The sequence below is a fragment of the Phoxinus phoxinus genome (genome assembly GCF_949152265.1).
Source record: "Phoxinus phoxinus genome assembly, chromosome: 6".
NCBI classification, from domain to species: Eukaryota; Metazoa; Chordata; class Actinopteri; order Cypriniformes; family Leuciscidae; genus Phoxinus; species Phoxinus phoxinus.
In genome coordinates this window covers 42,727,451-42,755,283 of record NC_136881.1, presented here as the reverse complement: position 1 = coordinate 42,755,283, position 27,833 = coordinate 42,727,451, and the positions used below count along the sequence as shown (strand labels likewise).

The 27,833-nt window shown below is 39.7% G+C and overlaps 1 protein-coding gene across 1 annotated transcript in view; it reads left to right on the top strand.

Moving 5' to 3' along the window:
- LOC307000571 (uncharacterized protein) overlaps positions 1-27,833 on the top strand; it is a 56,407-nt gene that overhangs the window by 7,520 nt on the left and 21,054 nt on the right. The window contains exons 7-13 of the mRNA XM_079616214.1: positions 536-610; positions 709-810; positions 1,303-1,441; positions 17,307-17,365; positions 17,923-18,083; positions 24,781-24,953; positions 27,547-27,603. Coding sequence (XP_079472340.1) covers positions 536-610; positions 709-810; positions 1,303-1,441; positions 17,307-17,365; positions 17,923-18,083; positions 24,781-24,953; positions 27,547-27,603 — 766 coding nt within the window. The remainder of the gene's footprint in view (positions 1-535; positions 611-708; positions 811-1,302; positions 1,442-17,306; positions 17,366-17,922; positions 18,084-24,780; positions 24,954-27,546; positions 27,604-27,833) is intronic.

Here is a 27,833-nt window from a genome sequence, read left to right as displayed (position 1 = left end):
GGACTGCTAAAACATCAATAAATCAAATATATTAAATTATATACGAAACACATGTGATAGACTAGATGATGATCATATATTTATGATCAAACCAAATTCTTAAGTCAATAAATCACCAACATCTTAACCTCTGTTTCTCTCAATAAGGACTTTTCAACACACACATAAATGAAGTCTGGTTAGTAATAAGTGAAGCTGGTTGTGGAGATGTTTAATGAAGGTTGAGTCTGACATCAAATGTTTACATGTCAACCAATTTTTCATTTTCAACCAAAATATGACGTCTGAGCGATGTTGGAGTCCATGTCCAGTAACATACATTTCTAGCTGGAGTGGTTCACATTGTGTGTGGTGAGATCACTGTGAAACAAACTGTTTATATATATATATATATATGTAGGCTTCATACACAAATTGCCACACTGCATGACATACAATTGTATATGTATAAAAAGAACCTTAAATGTATTTGATCTATAGCCTATTTGTTTTCATTAGTGTAATATTTGACTGATTTATTCTTCCAAACATTTAGGAAGAACTGCAGAAAGACTGGAATGAAAAGATCAAGGCCTGCAAGACTCTGAAAGATAAGGACTTTGACATCTATGTATGTTTCAACAGTAAAATAAGACAATCATCTAATTTTCTACATGTTCATTTTCACAGTTTAACTTTTGATCATGTCTGAAATCTCCTCTCATTCAGGTTCTTGACATGGGATTTGGTGAGGATAAAGAGCCCATTTGTAATGTTCATTTCTACAGCAAGAATGAGCCTAGCAAAGCCTTCAAGATGGAGAAGTACCAGGTACTAAAGCTCATTTATTTCAAAATGTATTGAACCATCGTGATTATGTCATGAATCTGATCTAATAATTGTCATGACTACCTGGTAAACAATTTGATCTCACAGTGATCTCACCATGAGCTCCAGCTACTTGTGGAGCTGAAGTCAGTTGTATGAGTACTTTATTATAATAAATATCTGTTATCTGGGTGTGCACTCATACTGTGAGCTCATCATGTGACATGATAGTGTTGAGAAACAGGAAGTAGATTCTCCCCCCAGTGACATAGGTCATAAGCGACTGACCTCACCCGTGCTTGCAGAGCAATTCATCTCTATGATATCTGTTAATTGAGCTGATAGTTATGCAGAAAACATGTGATGAAATTGAAGGATTTTTGCTCTTGCTCTTGTTTGTGATGCACATACAGCCAAATTAATCCCAGGGTAATTGAAAGATGTTTCTTGTTGGAGAAATTGTTTAACATGATGTGTTTGGTCTCATCCCTGCAGGTGTCCAGTCTCAAGCCAAAGAAGTTTCATGAATGGCTTGTAAGGGTGTACTACAAACACACTGATTATCAGGACATCCAGCAGAAAGCAGAGGAGTTCTTTCATGAGTGGTGCAATAACAACAAGTTCATTGATTCAGGTGAATCTGCATTTATATGCATGGGTTTTTTTATTTTCCATTATTTTATAGATTTTCATATTTAGCAGATGTTTTTATCCAAAGTGACTCATGCTCCATCTTAACCAGGCATAATGTGATAAGCCATCAATCATACACTGTAAAAAATAAAACATAGATTTTATTTATATTTAATTAATAAAAATGAGGTAACATTTTACAAGCAATATTATTAATTAAATTTAACAAATTAGAATTGAGTAATAATTAATCGAATTAATTAATTAAATGTTAACCATTTAAAATTAGTAAAAATGACAAAATATATGTTATTGCCAACATTGAAGACACCTGATGTTAACAAGCAGAATCACTGAAGGAGAAAACCATAATTAACGTCACCATTATGGAGATGAGTGTGTGTTTTAGTTGGGCTCTTCACCCTTAAATTATTAACTTTAAGATTTGTTTGGCTGCTGTACATCAGTTATAACAGCCAGATGAGCAAATAGAAAAGGTGATTTGATGGTGTTGTTTGTGTTTTAACATCATCATTATTTCACAATCATTTAACCTGAATCGGTGACCTCATATAGAGTCCAATTTATGAGTTAAGTTTATTTTATTAATTTTAGCTGCATAATATTTTTAGCCTTTTCAATGAAATTCAAACAATCAATAAAAAAAAAAATATACATACATTTTTTTTTTAGGGACAGTTTTTTTTAGGCACACACAGACATCAATTTTTAGCGTATGAATCTCAGCAATGGTGACAAACAGATCACCTCTGATCATAAGCTCATTATTTATTCATGCAGCAATGCATCATGGGAGCCATGAGTGAGTTTTGATTGGTGCAACCCAGAATGCACTGCAACATGCTTTATAAATGTCACCACTGTTGAGATTCACAGGCTGATTATTGATGCCTGTGTGTTTCTTTATAGTATAAGAGACACTTTTTATAATTTATTTAGATTACATTGTAAAACTTAATAATATTATGGTGTACAAGGCCAGTACTGCTATAGTTAATAAAGGTGACTTAACTCATGAATTGGACGCTATATGAGTTCAGTGATTCAGGGTAAATGATTGGAAAAATAATGATGATGTTAAAAAACAAACAACACCATCATGTCACCTTTTCTATTTGTTCATCTGCTGTTATAACTCACGTACTGCAGCCAAACAAATCTTAAAGTTAATAATTTAAGGGTGAAGAGCCCAACTAAAACACACACTCATCTCCATAATGGTGACGTTAATTATGGTTTTCTCCTTCAGTGATTCTGCTTGTTAACATCAGGTGTCTTCAATGTTGGCAATAACATATATTTTGTCATTTTTACTTATTTTAAATGGTTAACATTTAATTAATTAATTTGATTAATTATTACTCAATTCTAATTTGTTAAATTTAATTAATAATATTGCTTGTAAAATGTTACCTCATTTGTATTAATTAAATATAAATAAAATCTATGTTTTAATTTTTACAGTGTATCAATCCAGATAGTTTTGTCCTTACTAGCCAAAACTGTCAAGAGCATCATGTATCCACCAGATGCCGCACTGTCGCCTCGTTAGAACCATCATTGCTTTCCGTATGACTTCAATCACAATGCTACAACATTATTCTTATTTTATTGACTTTTATTACTTAGTATTCTCTATACACACACAAAAAATATGTGGTTCTTTGGGGTGATGGAGGTGCACCATACCGTATAAAAAATAACAAAACTGGTGCCCATCATTTACCATTAAAGGCCGTTAAAGGTTAAAGACTGTTTTTTCAATGACTGGCAGAGGCCTTTGCCAAACAAAAACTAAAAATGAGTAGTTTATTTCATAATTTGTTTAAAAATGTAATTTTTGTTCATAATCTGAACAAAAAATATTTTTTTTTTACTTTACAATAATTTCCTGGATTAATTTTGCAAAACACACACACACAAAAATGTGTTTGACACATGTCACAGAAGCCAAAAAGGACAGAACATAATTTAAGAGTTAAAGGGATACTCCACTTTTTTTGGAAATAGGCTCATTTTACAACCCCCCTCCAGCGTTAAACAGTTGAGTTTTACCGTTTTTGAATCCATTCAGCCGATCTCCGGTTCTGGCGGTACCACTTTTAGCATAGCTTAGCATAGATCATTGAAGTGGACAAGACCATTAGCATTTCTCTCAAAAAAATGACCAAAGAGTTTAAATATTTTTCCTATTTAAAACTTGACTCTCCTGTAGTTACATCATGCAGTAAGACCGACGGAAAGTGTAAAGTTGCGATTTTCTAATCTAGGCTGATATGGTTAGGAACTATCCTCTCATTCCTGCGTAATAATCAAGAAACTTTACTGCCGTACCATGAGTACAGCAGGCGTAATGATATGACGCAGCGCCTAAAAAAATAGGCTACTTTCTGTCAACATAACCAACGTGACAACCTGCTTGCACAGGGAGCGTGCCTTGTAGCATGGAGACATTTGTGAGAGACGATTCAGGACATATACTTTGGTTCAGACCTCAAACCGTATTTAAACCGGAATACACTGAAGATGAGCTTTTGGAATGTGTTTTGGAATGTAAAACGTCATATCATTACGCCTCCAAGGAGCCAGAATGAAAGTTTTTATGACGTCTTTTTTTGGCTGATGTAACTGTGTGTTTGTAAAACAATTGCCGAGAGCCAAAACAAAGTATGAGGTTTTATCAGCTCAATGTTGTATATGACATAACCATCACAAAATGACCATCAAATATTGTGTTTAAATTTTTGTGTTTATATTTACCATTCATAACCACTGACCTTGTGGAACTACAATATTGTTGCTAAAAGCATTCAAATTATCACTTGCTTGAAGGTAGAAAAAAAAGCATGTGCACATGATGTTATGAGCAAATTTATAATGAAGTCACACACAGACATAGAGATTATGGATATGAATCACAACAACGGTGACAATCAAAACAAAAAAGCTTGAGAAATAAGGTACCCATCTTGCATTGCAGCATGAAGCTTTTTTTTTATTGTCACCTTTATTGTGAATAATATGCAACATATTGATGTCTGTGTGTGACTACATTATTCATTTACTCAAAATTCCATGTGCACATACTTTTTATACACTCCAAATAAGAGATAATTGTAATGCTTTTGGTACCAATATTGTAGCTGCACAAGGTTGGTGGTTATGAATGCCAAAGCATCTAACAACATTAGATCATTGTTTTGTGATGATTTCATCATCAAGAAGATGATATCAACTGATATAACTTATTATTTACTGTCTCTGCCACAACAATTGTGTTTGAAGGAAAAGGAAAGGGAACAAGAGTCCAACTAAAGCAAACACTGATCACCACAATTGTGACACTTCAAATGAAACAAATATCAACATCTAAACCTCTGTTAATTCTCACTAAGACTGACATAAAGTGATTATGTCTAAATGAGACCATAAATGATGTTGAAAATATGTCCACAATGACCACATTTGAACTAGTTTTTAACCTTGTACGAAGGTTCGGTGAACGTCTATATCGGACGTGCAGAACACGTCAAAAAAAGACGTCATAAAACTTTCATTCTGGCTCCTCAGTGGACGTCTTTTCCTTAGTGGACGAGCATGTTCTTTTTCGCCTGTATGGATGTTTCACACACGTTTGCACTGCCTGTCTGTTTTACCTGTTTACACGTTCATAACGTGCGTTTTGTCCTACTCAAAACACGTTTTCGACACCCATTTTTGTTACGATAAACGCGTGTCAAAAGCGTGCGTTTTCGGTGCCCCCAAAGCGCACGTCAAAAGCGTGTTTCGACAGCCAAATGCGCGTTCCTGACGTGCGTTTTGATGCAAAAAAACATGCGTTTTCCATGAGCACAAAGCACACGTTAAGATCGCACGCATTTATGGCAAAAAAGCACGCTTTTGACGCGTGTTTGGTTGTCGAACGCACACTTTTGACGTGTCAATGTGCAATCAGACGCCTGGCCAGGCGTTTATGACCTCTTTGGCTTGCCATACGTATTCGCTACTAACGCGTCTCACTCTACGCCTCATTCGCGCTGCAGGAATTTTTTACGTGTGTAAGGCATCTTTGCATTGACTTAACATTGAAAACACTTGCGCCTGACGCGCTATTCGCGTCCGGTGTGAACGCACCTTTATGCATTAAGCCATGTTAGGGTTTCAGAACATCCACGAGGACAGATAATGTCTAATAAGGGGTAGGGCTGGGCGATATATCGCATGACATTGTTAGGCGCATCTCATCAGTAAAGCCGGTTCCTTGATTAGTAGTAAATCGCCATCACCTGCTTTCAGATGTAGCAGCATTTACTACACCAGGAGTCCTCAACTCTGGACCGAGAGATCCACTTTCCTGCAGAGTTTAGATCCAACCCTAATCAAACACACCTGAACAAGCTAATCAAGCTCTTCATGTTTAATACATTTACATTTAGTCATTTAGCAGACGCCTTTATCCAAAGCGACTTACAACTGAGGACTACAACAAGCGAGTCATCGTGAAGAAGCAAAAATAACGCAAGAAGTGCTCAAAATACAAAGTTCTGGAATTGCTCAGAGTAGCATAAGCCAAAACAAGGGAGGGTAAAGGAGAGGGTTTTTATTTTTTTTATTTCATGTCAAGTGCTCACGGAAGAGATGAGTTTTCAGTTGTCTTTTGAATGTGGTCAGGGATTCTGCATTCCGGACGAGGGTAGGGAGATCATTCCACCAGCAAGGAACCGTGAATGAGAATGTTCTGGAGAGTGATTTTGTGGCTCTCTGTGATGGTACCACGAGTCGTCACTCATTGACCGATCGCAGGCTTCTGGTAGGGATGTAGACTCGTAGGAGCAAGTGAAAATAGGAGGGAGCTGAGCCTGTGGTCGATCTGTAAGCAAGCGTCAATGCCTTGAACTTGATGCGTGCAGCGAGTGGTAGCCAGTGCAGAGAGATGAACAGAGGAGTGACGTGGGCCCTTTTGGGCTCGTTGAAGACAAGACGGGCTGCAGCATTCTGGATCATTTGTAGAGGTTTAATTGCACATGATGGAAGACCAGCCAGAAGAGCATTGCAGTAATCAAGCCTAGAGATAACCAAGGCCTGGGCGAGAAGTTGTGTTGCATGCTCAGTTAGGAAGGGCCTGATCTTCCTGATGTTGTGCAGTGCAAACCTGCATGATCGAGCTGTCTTTGTGATGTGGTCTGTGAAGGTCAGATGCTCATCAAATGTTACTCCAAGGTTTCTGACCGACCTTGATGGGGTGATTAAAGTTGAATCTAGCTGGATAGTGAAGTCGTGCTGTAGGGACGGATTGGCAGGGAGGACGAGAAGCTCAGTCTTTGCCAGGCTGAGCTGCAGGTGATGTTCCTTCATCCACGCCGAGATGTCCGCCAGACAGCTTGAGATACGTGTAGCTACTGTGGGATCATCAGGTTGAAATGAGAGGTAGAGCTGGGTGTCATCAGCATAGCAATGGTAAGAGAAGCCATGTGCCTGTATGATGGGTCCCAGTGATGTGGTGTAAATGGAGAAGAGGAGCGGTTCAAGAACTGAACCCTGAGGAACCCCTGTAGTCAGTTGATGTTCTTTGGATACCTTGCCACTCCATGCGACCCTGAAGGACCTACCTGTGAGATAGGACTCAAACAACATTACAGGAACACAACAAAATCCCCAGTGTTAAATCAACATTGCTCAGAGTACATATTGTCCCAAACTATAGAGTGTTAAAGTTAATGAGATAATTATATGATTAATTAAGTGATGTTTGAGCATTAGTGATGAACACCTGATGTTAACAAGCAGAATCACTGAAGGAAAGAGAAACACAAGAACTACAACTGACTTTTAGTCACAGTCTTAGATGAAATCCACTGAAGAGAAAAGAAGACATTAAATCTGTGAAGATCTCAGCAGAGGAGGAATTAACAACTCCACAAACAACATTATCAGCTTCACTTATTACTAACCAGATTGACTTTATTTTTGTCACAAGTCTACAGAATTGATTGTTGAGAGTTGATGATGTTTAAGTGATCAAACAATTATGCTACCATTATGGTGGTCAATGTTTGCTTTAGTTGGTCTCGTGACCCATTGACTTTCCAAAGTAAGCTTCTTTAAGCATTTGTAATAGTGTTTCATGATAAACACTTGAGCTTTGCTGAACAAAAAGTTCAAAATACAAATATGCTTTTATGCATGCGAGACTTTTAAAAGAAACTCATAAGGAGATATTTGTTAAAGGTCAATTGTCACAAATTTATACTTTTATTTGGGTTAATGATTCAGGTAAATATATAATATATCAGACATAGTAAATGTGTAAAAAAAAAGTTATATTAAACAATTGACAGTGCTAAAAATGCTTCCGAAAATATACACTTAGACATCAACACTTACCATACAATCCTCAACAGTGGTGACAATAATTATCCATACTGCAGTGCATGCTGGGATTTTTGTCAAATTGTGATACCCAGCATGCATTGCAGCATGAAACTTTTTGTTTATTGCCACCATTGTTGAGCTTTGTATGCTGTTTTTTGCTGTATGTGAGTTTGGTAAAAACTGCAGAATAATATCTTGTATGCACTTAACAGTTTTAAAATTTCACACGATAAATAATGGATGTAGTTTCACAGGGTAGACAAGGCAAACCCCTAAAAAATGTAATAATGACAAAACACTGATTAGTGATTTTACATTATATAAGTCCAGGTTCCAATGACATGCTATCATATTCTGATTTTACTGCTTTTAAAACATTATATATGTTGTTGCTGAATGAAATCTATCACAAAGAGTGACGGGTCACCAGCCCAACTAAAGTAAACACTGATCTCTATAATGGTGGCATTATATTTTTACCAATAAAATATCAACATTTAAACCTCTGTTAATTCTCAAAAATAACTTCCGCAGAAGCATGGCAGAAATCAAATCAATCTGGTTAGTAATAAGTGAAGCTGGTAATGCTGTTTGTGGAGTTTGTAGACATCTAAGGCTGTGGCTGAAGTCAGTTGTAGTTCTTGTGTTCCTCTTTCCTTCATTGATTCAGGTGTTCATCACCAATGCTCAATCATCTCTTAATTATCACTTAATTATCTCATTAACTTTAACACTTTTAACACTCTGTAGAATGGGACAATATGTACTTGAGCAATGTTGATTTAACATTGGGGATTTTGTTGTGTACCTTTAACATTGTATTAATCATTAAGAGCTTGATTAGCTTGTTCAGGTGTGTTTGATTAGGGTTGGAGCTAAACTCTGCAGGAAAGTGGATCTCGTGGTCCAGAGTTGAGGACCCCTGTACTACACAGAGCCGTTGTTAACTGACAAGCTGAGCCATATCGCATTAATTATCGCAGGCGATTACAATACGTAAACACACAACACAGCTGACACAGGTAAAAACACAACACAGCTGACACAGGTAAAAACACAACACAGCTGACACAGGTAAACACACAACACAGCTGACACAGGGAAACACACAACACAGCGGACACAGGTAAACACACAACACAGCGGACACAGGTAAACACACAACACAGCGGACACAGGTAAACACAACACAGCGGACACAGGTAAACACACAACACAGCTGACACAGGGAAACACACAACACAGCTGACACAGGGAAACACACAACATAGCTGACACAGGTAAACACACAACACAGCGGACACAGATAAACACACAACACAGCTGACACAGGTAAAAACAAAACACAGCTGACACAGGTAAACACACAACACAGCTGACACAGGGAAACACACAACACAGCTGATACAGGTAAACACACAACACAGCTGACAAAGGGAAACACACAACACAGCTGACACAGGTAAACACACAACACAGCTGACACAGGGAAACACACAACACAGCTGACACAGGTAAACACACAACACAGCGGACACAGGGAAACACACAACACAGCTGACACAGGTAAAAACACAACACAGCTGACACAGGTAAACACACAACACAGCGGACACAGGGAAACACACAACACAGCTGACACAGGTAAACACACAACACAGCTGACACAGGTAAACACATAACACAGTAGACACAGGTAAACACACAACACAGCGGACACAGGTAAACACATAACACAGTGGACACAGGTAAACACACAACACAGTGGACACAGGTAAACACACGACACAGCGGACACAGGTAAACACACAACACAGCGGACACAGGTAAACACACAACACAGCTGACACAGGTAAACACACAACACAGCTGACACAGGTAAAAACACAACACAGCTGACACAGGTAAACACATAACACAGTGGACACAGGTAAACACACAACACAGCTGACACAGGTAAACACACAACACAGCTGACACAGGGAAACACACAACACAGCTGACACAGGTAAACACACAACACAGCGGACACAGGAAAACACACAACACAGCTGACACAGGTAAAAACACAACACAGCTGACACAGGTAAACACACAACACAGCGGACACAGGTAAACACACAACACAGCGGACACAGGGAAACACACAATACAGCTGACACAGGTAAACACACAACACAGCTGACACAGGTAAACACATAACACAGCCGACACAGGTAAACACACAACACAGCGGACACAGGTAAACACATAACACAGTGGACACAGGTAAACACACAACACAGTGGACACAGGTAAACACACGACACAGCGGACACAGGTAAACACACAACACAGCGGACACAGGTAAACACACAACACAGCTGACACAGGTAAACACACAACACAGCTGACACAGGTAAACACACAACACAGCTGACACAGGTAAACACACAACACAGCGGACACAGGTAAACACACAACACAGCGGACACAGGTAAACACACAACACAGCGGACACAGGTAAACACACAACACAGCTGACACAGGTAAACACATAACACAGTGGACACAGGTAAACACACAACACAGCGGACACAGGTAAACACACAACACAGCGGACACAGGTAAACACACAACAGAGCTGACACATGTAAACACACAACACAGCTGACACAGGGAAACACACAACACATCTGACACAGGTAAAAACACAACACAGCTGACATAGGTAAACACACAACACAGCTGACATAGGGAAACACACAACACAGCGGACACAGGTAAACACACAACACAGCTGACACAGGTAAACACACAACACAGCGGACACAGGTAAAAACACAACACAGCTGACATAGGTAAACACACAACACAGCTGACACAGGTAAACACATAACACAGTGGACACAGGTAAACACACAACACAGCGGACACAGGTAAACACACAACACAGCGGACACAGGTAAACACACAACACAGCTGACACATGTAAACACACAACACAGCTGACACAGGGAAACACACAACACATCTGACACAGGTAAAAACACAACACAGCTGACATAGGTAAACACACAACACAGCTGACATAGGGAAACACACAACACAGCGGACACAGGTAAACACACAACACAGCTGACACAGGTAAACACACAACACAGCGGACACAGGTATAAACACAACACAGCTGACATAGGTAAACACACAACACAGCTGACATAGGGAAACACACAACACAGCGGACACAGGTAAACACACAACACAGCTGACACAGGTAAACACACAACACAGCGGACACAGGGAAACACACAACACAGCGGACACAGGTAAACACACAACACAGCTGACACAGGGAAACACACAACACAGCGGACACAGGTAAACACACAACACAGCTGACACAGGTAAACACACAACACAGCTGACACAGGGAAACACACAACACAGCTGACACAGGTAAACACACAACACAGCTGACACAGGTAAACACACAACACAGCTGACACAGGTAAACACACAACACAGCGGACACAGGGAAACACACAACACAGCTGACACAGGTAAAAACACAACACAGCTGACACAGGTAAACACACAAGACAGTTGACACAGGGAAACACACAACACAGCGGACACAGGTAAACACACAAGACAGTTGACACAGGGAAACACATAACACAGTGGACACAGGTAAACACACAACACAGCGGACACAGGTAAACACACAACACAGCTGACACAGGTAAACACACAACACAGCTGACACAGGTAAAAACACAACACAGCTGACACAGGTAAACACACAACACAACTGACACAGGGAAACACACGACACAGAGGACACAGGTAAACACACAACACAGCTGACACAGGGAAACACACAACCCAGCTGACACAGGGAAACACACAACACAGCGGACACAGGAAAACACACAACACAGTGGACACAGGTAAACACACAACACAGCTGACACAGGTAAACACACAACACAGCTGACACAGGTAAACACACAACACAGCGGACACAGGTAAACACACAACACAGCTGACACAGGTAAACACACAACACAGAGGACACAGGTAAACACACAACACAGCTGACACAGGTAAACACACAACACAGCTGACACAGGTAAATACACAACACAGCTGACACAGGTAAACACACAACACACAGGGTTTCCGCGGGGTTTTAAAAGGTAGTAAAAGGTAGTCAATTAAATTATGCCAAATTAAGGCCAGTAAAAAGTAGTAAAAAGTAGTAAACGTCATCTGACGAGGTAGTAAATTTTAACTGGGTCTATATGGTTTTCAATTAGGGTAACTTACGTGTGCAGGCCTATTTCCTTACTAAAACTTCCATGAATTTATTTTTATTTTGAGTCGGACCCAAAGACAGAAAAGAAAGGTCGGACGCGAGGGAACGGAATGACGTCACGCGATGTGTACGTTGGGCGGTTCAAGCTGGTACCTTAGCTTGGTGGTAAACCTAAAACCTCTGCTCCGCGCGAGTTTACCAAGTAAATATGGGCAAGTGCAAGTTTTCGGACCTCTGGCTGGAGGACGCTCGGTTTAAAGACTTCAAACGGCATTCAAAACAGCGCCGTTACTACAGGGTCCCCGCGGATCCATAAAAAGTCTTAAAAGGTCTTACATTTGAATTTTAACATTTAAGGCCATAAAACGTCTTAAAGTCTTATTTGTACTTATGAAATGTCTTAATTTTTAGATGACACTTTGACTTAGACGTATCTAAATGCTTTCCAAATGAAAACTATCTAATTAGCGTACGTATTTTTTTTTATTATTCTATCTTTGTGGATTTGCTTTTTCACTTGACAATTCGCGTCATTTACGGCAGCGTATTAGCCTACCTCTGTCTCCTGAACGCGAGAGGAGAGGATAAGAGATCGAGTAAATGCCAGTTCAATAGTTCATTCTTTGTGCTTAGGATTGTCTATGAACTATGATATTGTAATCATTGTTTTAACTACGTACGACGAGGCACTGCGAGTGCGAGCCGACATCGCGTTTGTCTTCATGCTTGCTTTCACTGCGTGCTGTGTCACTGTCAGTGCAGTTATAGGTATGTCCCCAAATGAGTTTTAGTCTTATTATATTTATATCATATTATGTTGTTATATTAGAATATCACGAGCAAGAGTGCTGTTTTCCTGTGCACAATTGCTGTGCTATTTATTTTATACAACAGTTAAATTAACAATAAAGTTAACATTGTGTGTTACTTTTTAGACACAATATTGTCAATATTGTTTGTTTCCCCGTTTATTTCGCCGACGAGAATGAAACTGTGGTCCAACAGACAGCGATTATTTAAAAAAAAAACTGAAATCCGCGTTTTGAACGAATCATTTGATTCAATGAACAATCACTTGTTTTTTTTGAATGAATCATCCGTTTGAACAAATCGGTTGAATAAATGTCTCCCAACAACTCGCTTATTAAGACAGTGACTTACCGCCACCTACTGGCGGGTTTAGTTTCATATTTAAAGTACCCTTTAATTAAAATGTTAAAATTATAAATCATTTCATATTTAAATATTGAATAGCTTTATTTATGCAATTGTAAATTAAGTGTAAATATAGTAATGCCAGTTCGGATGCCGCTTCTGTCACCTCTGCACTGCAAGGATGGATTTTAATTTAATTATTTGATTTGACAGTGGTGCGGTGTTATTCTAAATATTATTTAATTTAAATGTTAGAATTTGACATAAAAGGTGATGCATACCTCTAAATACGTTTAGAAATAATTTCCATATTTAGGTGAAAATGCCCCTGGAAGTCATTTTAAGGTGGCAAATATTGCCCCTTAATAAAAATGTTAATTTCAGTCACTACTGTAAACTGACCACTGCATAGAATATCTTCGTGAGTCTGCTGTCAACAACAGGCCTAAACCAGCTGTGGTACCAGTACAAAATCAGTAAAATATCATCTAATTATTATCAACAAAACTTTGAAAATATCAAGATATATTTTTGTTAATATTGCACACCCCTAATGTACGGTATTAATTTTGATTTCTTCAGGTCTTAAAAAGCCTTAAATTTTACTTTAAAATCTTAAATTAAGTTAAGTTATAATTGCCTCATTAAATTGTGATTAAATATGTTATTAATTCATTTTGGAAATATATTTCATGTCTTTACTTGTCACTTTACTTAACACCCACTGCGACAGTTGAAGTTTGAAGCCGTGTTGGTAGTAAAAATATTGTGATGGTAGTAAAATAGGTAGTAAAAAGGTAGTAAATTCAATTTAAGAATCTCTGTATAAACCCTGACACAGCAGACACAGGTAAACACACAACACAGCGGACACAGGGAAACACACAACACAGTGGACACAGGTAAACACACAACACAGCGGACACAGGGAAACACACAACACAGCTGACACAGGGAAACACACAACACAGCGGACACAGGTAAACACACAACACAGCTGACACAGGTAAACACACAACACAGCTGACTTAGGTAAACACAACACAGAGGACACAGGTAAACACACAACACAGCTGACACAGGTAAACACACAACACAGCTGACACAGGGAAACACACAACACAGTGGACACAGGTAAACACACAACACAGCTGACACAGGTAAACACACAACACAGCTGACACAGGTAAACACACAACACAGCTGACACAGGGAAACACACAACACAGCTGACACAGGTAAACACACAACACAGCTGACACAGGTAAACACACAACACAGCTGACACAGGTAAACACACAACACAGATGACACAGGTAAACACACAACACAGCTGACACAGGTAAACACACGACACAGCTGACACAGGTAAACACACGACACAGCTGACACAGGTAAACACACGACACAGCTGACACAGGTAAACACACAACACAGCTGACACACGTAAACACACAACACAGTGGACACAGGTAAACACACAGAACACAGCGGACACAGGTAAACACACAACACAGCGGACACAGGTAAACACACAACACAGCTGACACAGGGAAACACACAACACAGCGGACACAGGTAAACACACAACACAGCTGACACACGTAAACACACAACACAGATGACACAGGTAAACACACAACACAGTGGACACAGGTAAACACACAACACAGCGGACACAGGTAAACACAGAACACAGCTGACACAGATAAACACACAACACAGCGGACACAGGTAAACACACAGAACACAGCGGACACAGGTAAACACACAAAACAGCGGACACAGGTAAACACACAACACAGCGGACACAGGTAAACACACAACACAGCTGACACAGGTAAACACAGAACACAGCGGACACAGGTAAACACACAACACAGCGGACACAGGTAAACACACAGAACACAGCTGACACAGGTAAACACAGAACACAGCGGACACAGGTAAACACACAACACAGCGGACACAGGTAAACACACAACACAGCGGACACAGGTAAACACACAACACAGCTGACACAGGTAAACACAGAACACAGCGGACACAGGTAAACACACAACACAGCGGACACAGGTAAACACACAACACAGCGGACACAGGGAAACACACAACACAGCGGACACAGGTAAACACACAACACAGCGGACACAGGTAAACACACAACACAGCCGACACAGGTAAACACAGAACACAGCCGACACAGGTAAACACACAACACAGCGGACACAGGTAAACACACAGAACACAGCGGACACAGGTAAACACACAACACAGCGGACACAGGTAAACACACAACACAGCGGACACAGGTAAACACACAACACAGCGGACACAGGTAAACACACAACACAGCGGACACAGGTAAACACACAACACAGCGGACACAGGTAAACACACAACACAGCTGACACAGGTAAACACACAACACAGCTGACACAGGTAAACACAGAACACAGCGGATACAGGTAAACACAGAACACAGCTGACACAGGTAAACACACAACACAGCGGACACAGGTAAACACACAACACAGCTGACACAGGTAAACACAGAACACAGCGGACACAGGTAAACACACGGCACAGCGGACACAGGTAAACACACAACACAGCGGACACAGCGGACACTGGTAAACACACAACACAGCGGACACAGGTAAACACAGAACACAGCGGACACAGCGGACACAGCGGACACAGGTAAACACACAACACAGCGGACACAGGTAAACACAGAACACAGCGGACACAGGTAAACACACAACACAGCTGACACAGGGAAACAGACGGGCTCTGACGAGGAGGTGGTTTTCGTGACATCATCACATACAATAGAATTTCATTGGCTAGGCGCCAACCAATAAAACGGCTCCTTTGAACACCCCGCCCCCTTTCTCTCTCGCCGCCACTGAGTTGAAAGTGCACAAGTCAGTTTTGCACCTCATGTATCGCAAAAAGAGTCAAGGTGTGAAATTTGTGTGACTGTCGTTGTATTTCTGTGAATGGCATTGTACACATTGTGACTATTGTCTGCAGCTTCAAATTCAGAATACAGGTTTGTGACTATTGTCTGTGAGTGCAAATCTCAACATTCAAATTCAGATTTTTATTTGATATTTATTTGATATTTGATAAAATAAAAAGGAGCTGTGAGTGTAAATGTTCACATACAAGAACGAATATTTATTGTACAAGTTCTCGAGTTCACATCTACGTGCTCTCAAGTTTTGCTACTCTTTTACCTTCATACCCTCTTGTGGTCGGGAGCATCTGTAGTGTTGTGGCTTTATTTAATTGTGTTGTGGCTTATTTCCGTTGTGTTGTACATTTTCCATTGTGTTGTGTATTAATTTTGTTGTGTTGTGAACTTATGTTTGCTTTTTAAATTTTGTTGTGTTGTGCACTACTACTGTACTACCGTACGTTTTGTAAACTTGTACAATTCACAATAATTTGTTATGGAAATAGATTTGTTACTATTAAATTTATTACAACTATGCATGGTATATTTTAGCCATATTTCTTTTAAATATGTATGCTGCTCTTTTACATAACACTTGCTATGGTAATATATGTTGTGCTCAAGTCACAAAAAAAAAACATGAAATTAGTGTTTATGATAAGAGATAAGTGAAAGTGAAAAGTGAAAGTGACGTGTGAAGGCCAAGTATGGTAACCCATACTCAGAATTTGTCCTCTGCATTTAACCCATCCAAGTTAGTGCACACACATTAGGAGTAGAGTAGTGAACACACACACACACGCGCGGAGCAGTGGGCTGCCATTTTAGCCACATTTAGGGAGTTGAAGTAGTAATTTGTGTTTTGCTCAAGGGCACCTCAGTCATTTCCTGCTGGTATTGAGAATTGATCCCTCAACCTTCGTTTTACCAGTCTGACTCTCTAAACATTAGGCCATGAATGTCCCTGTATAAGTTAAATTGAAACATCATTTCTTACACCAGGATCTAAAATGAACTGTTTTTATTTATTTATTTATTTATTTATTTTTATAGGAAATGAAGAAGGGACTGTTGGAGAGTCATCACAAAACAATCAACCTTCCTCAGGCAAGGTAAAAATAAAAATGTCACTAAAATTTTTAAGAAAAAAATCCCAACATAACATTAAACAATAACAGATCTCTCAAGATCTGAGCAGAGGCAGGTTAAACAACAAAAACATAACCAGCTTTGCTTATTACCAAACTTCAAAACTCAACAAACAGTATTTTTACATGTGCAGTTATAGTCTGTCTGCATATTGCACAACTTGTGGATGCAACAATGGCAGTATATATAAAAAATGGCAGTGTACAGAGTCAGAAACAACATTTTAGCAGCTGTGATGTTTTTTTTTAATTATTGCATAAACACGTCTATAGTTTTACTAATTGACTGTCAAATAAGGTTAAAAGATCATTGAGAACACAGTTTAGAGATGCTTCGTAAATGGCTCTATTCGTCCTTGTTCTAAATAAATGAATTATTTAATAGAATATGTTTCCATAGTTTCTGCTGTCCTAATTGATGCAGTAATCAAAAAATGCTAATATTGACCGAGACCTCACATTTCCTGGTGCATTTCTAAACTGAGAACAGTATATAGCATTTACTCTTTTCTATCCTGCAGATTTTCAACGACCCCATTCATGGTCAGTTTGAGCTGCACCCCCTGCTGGTGAAGATCATCGACACTCCTCAGTTTCAGAGACTCCGTCACATCAAACAACTGGGAGGAACATATCTGGTGTATCCGGGAGCCACTCACACCCGCTTCGAACACTCTCTTGGGTAATGTAAAATCAAAGTAATACAATTTTAAAGAAACTTTTTTGGGAGTAAATAGGATAATTTTTGGAACTAGAAAGGTGACAAACCTTGGTAACAGAAAAGGGTCACACTAATGCACGTGAAACTACAGCAAGAGTTCCAACAGCAATCAGTTACTATAACTATTTGTTTTAAACACATTATGCACAATGTTCATTATGAAATGTAAGACAAATATAATGTTTTCGGCCATGCAATTGTAACCCCTCCACCCAGGTCCTTCACCCCGCTCCATGTGGGTCTCGAACCCAGGTCTCCGGCATGAGTCAGGCACTCTAACAAGGAGGCTAAAGACTGCAGCCTGTAGCGTCTGTCGCTAGAGCGCCTATTGAGATCAGAGGAGTGAGGTTTACTCGCACAGCGACTACTAGCTGGCCTCCGTTACATTCACCCCCCTAAACCTTACTCCCACCCGGGTCACGGCACCACTGTAACCCCTCCACCCGGGTCCTTCTCACCCCGCTCCGTGCGAGACCCGGGTCTCCCGGGAGTGAGGTTTACTCGCACAGCGACTACTAGCTGGCCTCCGTTACACAATCATAGATGTTATCTTTTGTTTTCCTGTAAATTAATCACTTAACACTAAACTGCCAATAATGTAAGACACTGGGAGACTTTAGATGGTTGTGATTCACTATATTTAATTAATAGAAAGACAGTAACTATAAAGATTTGTAAAAGTATTTTTCCAAAATTAAGTTTTAATAGTATTTTCGTCTCGTGACCGTGGGGGCAGGAACATGTGTGACGTAGACATGCACACTTAGAGCACCTCATTCTAGCGTTTAATGCTGAGGAGGAGTCTACCCTGCACAAGCCTAAGGACTGAACTAGAAAGGCGCAGCCATCCACACGAACACGGATATTTTTTTTAATGCGGTTTGGTCATTCGTCCACACTCTAACACAGGGGTTTTCAACCTGTGGGGCCCGCCCGCCAACACCTGTTAAGGGGGGCATGAGAAACTGTGAATTCAGAGGCTTAAGTGAAATGTGAATGTAAGATAGCAAATCTTTAGTCATCCACTAGAGGGGGCAATCTGATTATTTCCGCAGCTAAGTCCTCTGCGCCATGAAGCGGTTTTATATTGTACATAATTTCAATTATTGGCAAATTGGCACCCCTGCTTGGTGAGAAGGTGCTGTCAAGGCCAAGGGGGTCTCCAACACGTCGCTCACGTTTTGACTCATTATTCTTATAAAAATTATTATGAAATATGTGAGGTTTATCTTTTTATAAAACCTTTTTTGTCAAAACTTTATTTGAACGTGTAACGTTACAGATAACATGACGCTCCTTTAAAATCTGGCCATAATTTTTAATGTTATTATTTTAATGTTTATGGTAAAGGGACTGCATTTATATAGCGCTTTCACAGCCTTGGGCATTTATATAGCGCTGCCACCGGCTTGGGCCCTCCATCGCTGCTTGCAGCTATATTTATGCGGGAGCCATGATGGCGCCTGTATGTATGGCTGGCCGTCTGCTGCTCCCGGTTATGTGGTTGTTTATCTTGATTTTATCGACTATTTTAAATACTACAAACTCTCTATTAGTGTACGATCGCCAAACACTTCTTACCATCAAGTCGAGTTTGGAAAATATGCCGATTTACTTTGCGTGCCGGGGAGGAACAAAAAATTCTTCTTCTCCACCGTTTCTGTGTAAATTACCTGCTTATCTCCATCGAACCCCATGGTTTCCCGTGAGAAAGAAGCGATTCAGACGCCGAGGGAAACGAGGTGGTCGGTTGGTGAAAATAAGGACTTTTCTGGCTTTATTCCCGAATGCTGATCCTCGCGCAATGTTTGGGGATTGTGACGTGGAATGTCATCACTACGCGCCTCGGCGTACCATTGATCTTATGTACAGGTGGTTGGTACCTGTGACCGACGTGGATCTGGATAAAAAGCCTATGATCACAACATATTGGCCATCCAGGTTTAAAAATGGTGTGGATGTATCGTTTCATCGGTCTATCGGCCAAAAATCCCTGCTCACAACACATTGGACTTCCAGGTTTAAAAGAGGTGTGGACGCTACTCTCCATCGGTCCTTGGTCTTCGAATCTCCGTCGCTGAAGGAGTCCACTCCTGTGAGGATAGCTTTGGTGAATGCTAGATCACTAGCCAACAAGTCCTTTATTCTGAATGACTTTTTTACTTCCAAGGACCTGGACATATTGTGTGTGACTGAGACCTGGGTCGGGGTTGGTGAGTCGAGTGTATTTTCTGAAGTTTTACCGTTGAATTGCACATATTTTAACTCTCCACGTCTTGTCGGACGTGGAGGTGGAGTAGCAACCATTTTTAAAGAACATTTAAACTGTAGGCGTCTGCCTTTCTCCTACTCCAGCTTTGAACTTAATGTTTTTGAATTTGATCTGTGCCATCCGGTATTGTGCACTGTGGTTTATCGCCCACCTTCATATAACAAAGAGTTTATCGACGATTTTTCTGATTATTTAGCCAGTATCATGATTAAATATGACCGGGTTTTAATAGTGGGGGATTTTAACATCCATGTATGTTGTCCTGAAAAGCCTCTGGTCAAAGCTTTCTTAAATCTTGTGGAGTCTTTTAATCTGACTCAGTTTGTTGTTAGTCCCACTCATATACGAGGACATACATTAGATTTGGTTTTGACTTATGGCTTGCCTATTAATAACCTCGACGTCTGTGATGCCACTTTCTCTGATCATTTGCCTGTACTATTTGAGATATCTACTTCTCGTGACTCTAAAGTGACTGCTCCAAAACGTTGTTGCCGGATGATAAATTCCTCAACTTCTCATTTATTTTCTGAGGCTTTTAATTTAATTGAGTTAGACTATCGGATGCCATCATGTGGGCAAACTACTGAAGAATTAACTTCATCGTTCTTTTCAACTTGCAATAGCATTTTGGACACTGTTGCCCCTTTCAGGACGATTCGAGATAAATGTAAAGTCCAACCGTGGCTAAACGCTACAACTAGAGCTATAAGGCTGGAATGCAGAAGGGCTGAACGCCGCTGGAAGAAGGATAAGTTGCAGATCTCACTTGATATCCTACGCTATAACTTGTCTAAATATCAAAAGTGTGTGAGACAGGAGAAATCAAAATACTTATCGAATATAATTAGTAGTAACTCCCTTAAGCCAGCTGTACTGTTTAGTACCATTAATGCGGTTTTAAATACTCCCCAAGCTGCTAGTTTAGAACATTCTACCGAACTGTGTGAACAATTTTTACATTTCTTTATTGACAAGATTGATGCTATTAGATTGAATATATCATCTTCGCTGATTTTCCAACCTATTAGTTTTGAGCGCTCTGCTGTCTTAAATCAGTTTGAGCCAGTGTCCCTTGTCTCATTGAGGGAGACTTTTGTCAAAATGAAATTGTCTACATGTCACACTGACATTGTTCCTCCACGTCTCCTAAAGGATGTATTTGATGCCGTTAGCTTTTCGGTTCTTGCTATTATTAACAGTAGCCTGGCTACGGGAGTTGTACCTAAATCTTTTAAACACGCAGTGGTGGAACCGGTTATTAAGAAAAGTAATCTGGATCCATCAGTTTTTGATCATTTTAGGCCCATCTCTAAGCTTTCGTTCCTGTCTAAATTACTCGAAAAAGTTGTATTTGAACAGTTGAATGTATTTTTATGTTTAAATGGTATCCACGAAGTGTTTCAGTCTGGTTTTAAGTCGCTACACAGTACAGAAACTGCATTGTTGAGAGTTTCAAATGATTTGTTACTTACCACTGACTCAGGGAATTGTGCGATTTTATTATTATTGGATCTTTCAGCTGCATTTGACACCTTAGACCATAGGATTTTAATCTCACGTTTAGAAGAATGTGTTGGTGTTGAGGGTACTGCGTTGGCATGGTTTAAGTCGTATTTGTCTGAAAGAACTTTTGCAATTCGCCTTGGAGAATTTGTCTCTTCTACGGCGTCTCTCACGTCTGGTGTCCCTCAGGGCTCCATTTTGGGGCCAATGTTGTTTGCCTTGTATTTACTGCCCCTAGGTCATATCTTTAGGAAATTTGGAGTTTCGTTTCATGTCTATGCAGATGATACCCAAATTTACCTGCCTCTGAAAAGAAAAGACACCTGCACTTTAGCGCCTTTACTCCAATGTCTCGAGGAAATTAAAGCTTGGATGGCACAGAACTTCTTATGTTTTAATGAAAGCAAAACAGAGGTTATACTTTTTACTCCCGGTGGCACTTATGACTCGCTAAATTTTGATCTTGGTGAGCTGAATCCACTAGTGAAACCATATGTCAAAAATCTAGGTTTCACTATGGATTGTGAATTTAAATTGGATAAACAGATTAACTTGGTAGTTAAATCGAGCTTTTTTCAATTGAGACAACTCACCAAGGTAAAATCATTTTTGTCTTCTAGAGACTTTGAAAGACTTCTCCACATTTTTATTTCATCGCGTTTAGATTATTGCAATGGCCTCTATATAGGCATTAGTCAGGCCTCTCTCTCTAGACTACAGAGGGTTCAGAATGCTGCAGCTCGCTTGTTGACAGGGACACGAAAGCGCGAACATATTACACCTGTTCTTTCCTCTCTTCACTGGCTACCAATCTATTTTAGAATTAACTTCAAAATTTTGATGTTTGTTTTTAAATCGCTTCATGGCCTTGCTCCTAAGTATATGTCAGAACTGATTAGGCAATACGCTCCGTCAAGAGCGCTTAGGTCTGCTGACCATTTGTTGTTGGTTGTCCCTCGGGTGAAAAAAAAAAGTAGAGGGGAAAGAGCATTTGCAGTAGCTGGACCAAAGCTCTGGAATAGTTTGCCCCTGCATATCAGACAGGCCCAAACCCTTGCTATTTTTAAATCAAACCTCAAAACTCACTACTATAGTTTGGCATTTGATACTATGTGAGAGTATTGTTTTATGCTTGCTGTTTTTATTATTTTTTACTCCTTTTATTTTTCATGTTGGTTGATTGCATTATTGATATAGCATATATGTGTACAGCACTTTGTTAAACACCTGTTGTTTTTAAAAAGTGCTATATAAATAAACTTTGACTTTGACTTTGACCCAATGGCCACCAAAGCGCTTTACAATATTGCCTCACATTCACCCATTCACTCACTCATTCATACACCGACGGCGGTGTCAGCCATGCAAGGCGATCCAGCTCGTCGGGAGCAGCTGGGGTTAGGTGTCTTGCTCAAGGACACCTCGACACTTGGTCAGGTGGAACCGGGGATTGAACCACCAACCTTTTATGTAAACAAAAAGTGCATATTAATGCTAATTTTATGTTATTTGCTGGTTTTCGACATAAAACTTGGTGTGTGGGTGGTGATTGGGGGGGGGGGGGGGGGCGCTCGAAGGGGGTCTCGCCCAGGGTGTAATTCAATGTAGAACCGTCACTGCTTGTATAGCAATGATGTTCGTTTGCACGCACTTTGGGAGGGTGGGGGGCGCGAATGAAATTAGACAAACTTGGGGGGGGGGGGGGGGGGGGGGGTTGGTGCATATCCTACAAGGTTGAAAACCCCTGTTCTAACACAGTATCTGGTCACTAAAATCAAACTTTCATAAACTCCTGCCCGGGTGAAGATTTTTAGAAGCTCTGGTTGCAGTGTTGTCATGTAGACGATGAAAACTGAGATTTCGACTTGTGATGACGGAGTGTGCGCCGCTATCTCCTTTGTTTACATGAGGCGAGTCATGTAAACATTACATTAAATGTGCAATGGTGTACGTAGCCAAAAGATTGCTGCTAATAACTGTGCTAACAGGGGTAATAACATGTACACAGATACATGCACAGTTCTCATATTTGCAGAACAGAGGCGTTCTGTGTACGGCCAATTTACCACCTCAACCTCCTAAAACCTTGGAGAAAGTTGGCCACGACAGTAAAAGATAATTTAAAAATAGACACTTCAAGCCTTCTAAAAACATCTCTCTCATGTACAGTATGTGTGGCAAGTATTCACTGAGTTACAGATAATTTTCTGTCGTGTTTCAGAATGAACTTCACCAAATCTGCCGTCTCTCTCATTGTGTTTTTTTTTCTTCATTTTATGAAAAGCACAACATTCTGTTTTTATTATGTGTTCACAATTTTTTTTTTTTTTAACATTTAACAGTTTTAAATGATGTATAACCTGTATGACAAAAATAGACAGTTTTCTAGATTAATCTAGTTAATTTTTGCAATCGATAAAAAGAAATAAAAAAAAAGAAACATGAATAAGTATTTCCTCTGAGTGCAGCATGAAACAGCACAACATGCTTTCTATGCCGCTCTCCTCCACGGTCTCAAAGCCCAGCTTTTTATCCTGTCTCTTGATTCACTGCAAAATGAGAACATCTGTTAGATTTAATTAACAAGAGGCATGTCCCTTAACCATCATCTCTCCCATACTCATTCTGCAGCAGCCTCTTAAACCACGCCCAGCTTCCACATACATATATAATTATTATTAGAATCAAATATTTAACTTAATTTAAGTGTTATACGAGAAAAACATTTTAACTTTTTTATTTAATTTTTACTTGACAAGACATTGCTTACACTGTTGTTATTGATTATAAATCAATGAATGAATCATTCAATTGTTTGATCAATGTAAAAGCTGGATGTATCCTGTGTTTTGTGTAAATTAGTTTTCTGATTTTGTGCAGTGCGGCATATTTAGCAGGACGTCTGGGCAAAGTTCTGCAAGAGAAACAACAGAAGGATCTTACAAAGAATCCGAAGCAACCAAAACAAAAAAAGGAGGATCCAAAAGAGAAGCAGGAGATACTGGATCAAGACATATTGTGTGTCCAAATTGCTGCTCTGTGCTATAATTTAGGTGAGTGCCAGAAACATCCATTTTTAATGATAAATACAAATAAAAAAATGAAGGGGTCAATAAAAATACAAAGCAAAAACTTGTGTTAAATTAACTCTCCTGGGATTTTATTTGAGACCACACTCAAGAGTGTTAAAATATAAGTGTTAAATTAACACTGTAGCTGTGTGAAAGTTATGACAAAACATAACCAACACCTAATCAACATCAGCTCTTAAAACTCAGTTACAGCTAACACTGTGGCTTTGTTGGTACATAGAAAAGAAGAGCAGAGGCAGTTTTTTTTAATGTATGTCAATGAAGAAAAGGCTTCACTACACTGAATTATAAACCTATAAATCCAGTGATTTGATTAAAATTATGATTATTTTAAAACATAATCAACACCCCCAGACCACATTTACTCTTTGTTCATCTGGCTGTGATAACTAGGATTCAGCAACAATCTAAAGTCAAAAAGGGTCGAGAGCCCAACTAAAGCTAACAACGATCTCCACAATGGTGACGTAAAAGTTAGATTTTTCTCCTTCAGGATTATACTTTTTAACATCAGGTGTCTTCAATAATGGTCAATCATCACTCAATGAATCACTTGATTATCTCATTAACTTTAACACTGCTTCTGTGGTATTTTAACACTCTTGACTTGAGAGTGGAGTCAAATAAACAGCGCAGCGTTTCTAATTCAACTCCGCTCGGCGTCGTGCCTAACAACACCCCTTAGCTGTTCTAAATTCACTGTAAATCACGGCTTCGCTGGGCTTATATTGCTTTAAAAGGATACACGGAGTACTTACCAACTCACCATTTTTGAGACAAATAGTAAACTTCCCGACATCAAATGATGTGGGCGGGGCTAAGTTCGGCTGGCATCCAGGCTAATCTTAGTTGTAAACTAATTCAACCCAAGCGCTCTTTGGTGACGTGGATGATTACGTCGCTGTTGATCATCTGTCCATCATCGTATAAAGCCCGCCCTGACAATTTGATTGTTCCGAACAGATCTGGTTCGAGCATAGTTGCTAAATGCTAAAACCTAAAATGCTGTGGGCGGGGCTAAGTTCAGCTGGCATCCAGGCTACATATGATGCTGATATTAAAGGTATAGCGGAGGATTTTCTTTTTCCGGGTGGGTAGCCAATACTATTGGTCCACCTAAGTGTCAATCATTCTGGTGATATGTTTACGTAAGGCCGTTCACACGCTGGCGTGCGCTAAAAGCACATGTTGGGCTTCCCACTGATGCCGCAGTCGCGAAGATTCTACTAGACAGGTAAAGTTTGTCATGCTATTTGGAGAAATCCATTTAAAATCACTGCTAGAAGGCGTTCCCTCTCGGTCGGGAGCAAATAGAAATTGGAGAGGGCGGGTCTTTTCTAAAAGTAGGAAAGATCCTCCGCAATACCTTTAAGCAGTTTAATGAATAAAGAGAAAATGTATAATTTAATTTAAAATATTGTGTTATATTGTTTAATTAATAAAAAATAAAACATGAAGTGTCTGTCTATCGCTGCCAGGTTAATCTAATAATATATATATATATGCTGTGTTCCAAATGATGATTAAAAAACGCTTTTTAACCCTTTGATGCACAAGCCATGCAAACCCCTTCTAATGCACAACATGGTTCTCAAACGACCCGTATTAATTTTGTTAATAATGTTATTTCATGCATGTCTTGGCATTTTTTATGTTTCATCTTTTGACATCACTTTATTCCATGATCTATTAAGTCCATGATTTATGAATATTCAACATATCTTGTTTTCAATGATCACAAATTCACTGGCTGGCCACTCCAGGACCTTGAGATACTTCTTACAGAGCCACTCTTTAGTTGCCCTGGCGGTGTGTTTCGGGTCGTTGTCATGCTGGAATACCCAGCCATGACCCATCTTCAATGCTCTTACTGAGGGAAGGAGGTTGTTGGCCAAGATCTCGTGATACATGGTCCCATCCATCCCCAACCAGCACAGCCATGTGGGGCCCACATGGGATTGACCTGGGCTATCTAACTGGGACCCAGACAGTTTTGTCCACGGTTTCCATGTAGGCCACACATGGCTGTGCTGGCTGGGAGGGGTAGGCCATCGATTAATAAATTGCTGAAATATATTTTAAAGTATGTCAGCCTCCATCTTGCCTTTAATTACACTGCTTGATCCACACCCAGCATTTCTCCCCTTGGGTTTTAGGTTTTGAAGGGAAACAATTCCACCCCATCGTCCAAACTTTTAGGATATCGGGTACTATCAGATTTGAACAAGCCATATGCACAACGCTTCGGCATGTTTCCCTCGCTCAAAAGCTTGACAGACCTCCTGCGCCTAGTTACGGTTGCTAAGTCATGATTGGTCTGTGGCAGTTTTCAGGCGTGGCTTAGCGAAGGGTCAATTCCTGCTTTAAAGAGATTGAGAGACCATTACATTTGAAATATTGATGGTTTGTTAGACTTAAACACATTTAATATGCTAAATAGTTCTAAATACTTTTTACATTAAATAAGATGTGATGAATGTTAAATGAAGAGAATATAAAAAATGTTCCCTAATGAAATATGAAACATTTTACTGTTATGTTTTTTTTCTTCAAGGACATGGTCCGTTCTCTTATGTGTTTAAGGACAAGGTCATCCCTAAAGTCCGGCCTGGTAAGTTCTCACTCTACTGATTCCAAAGTTTATAGTCAGGCGAGTGTTCAGTTGGGCATAATATATTTGAAAATAAAATGAATCCTCAGTGTTAAATGAACACCCCTCAGTGTACATATGTGTCCACACTATAGGGTGTTAAAATAACACTGAAGCAGTGTTAAAGTTAATGACATAATTTAGTGATGATTGAGCATTATTGAAGACACCTGATGTCAACAAGCAGAATC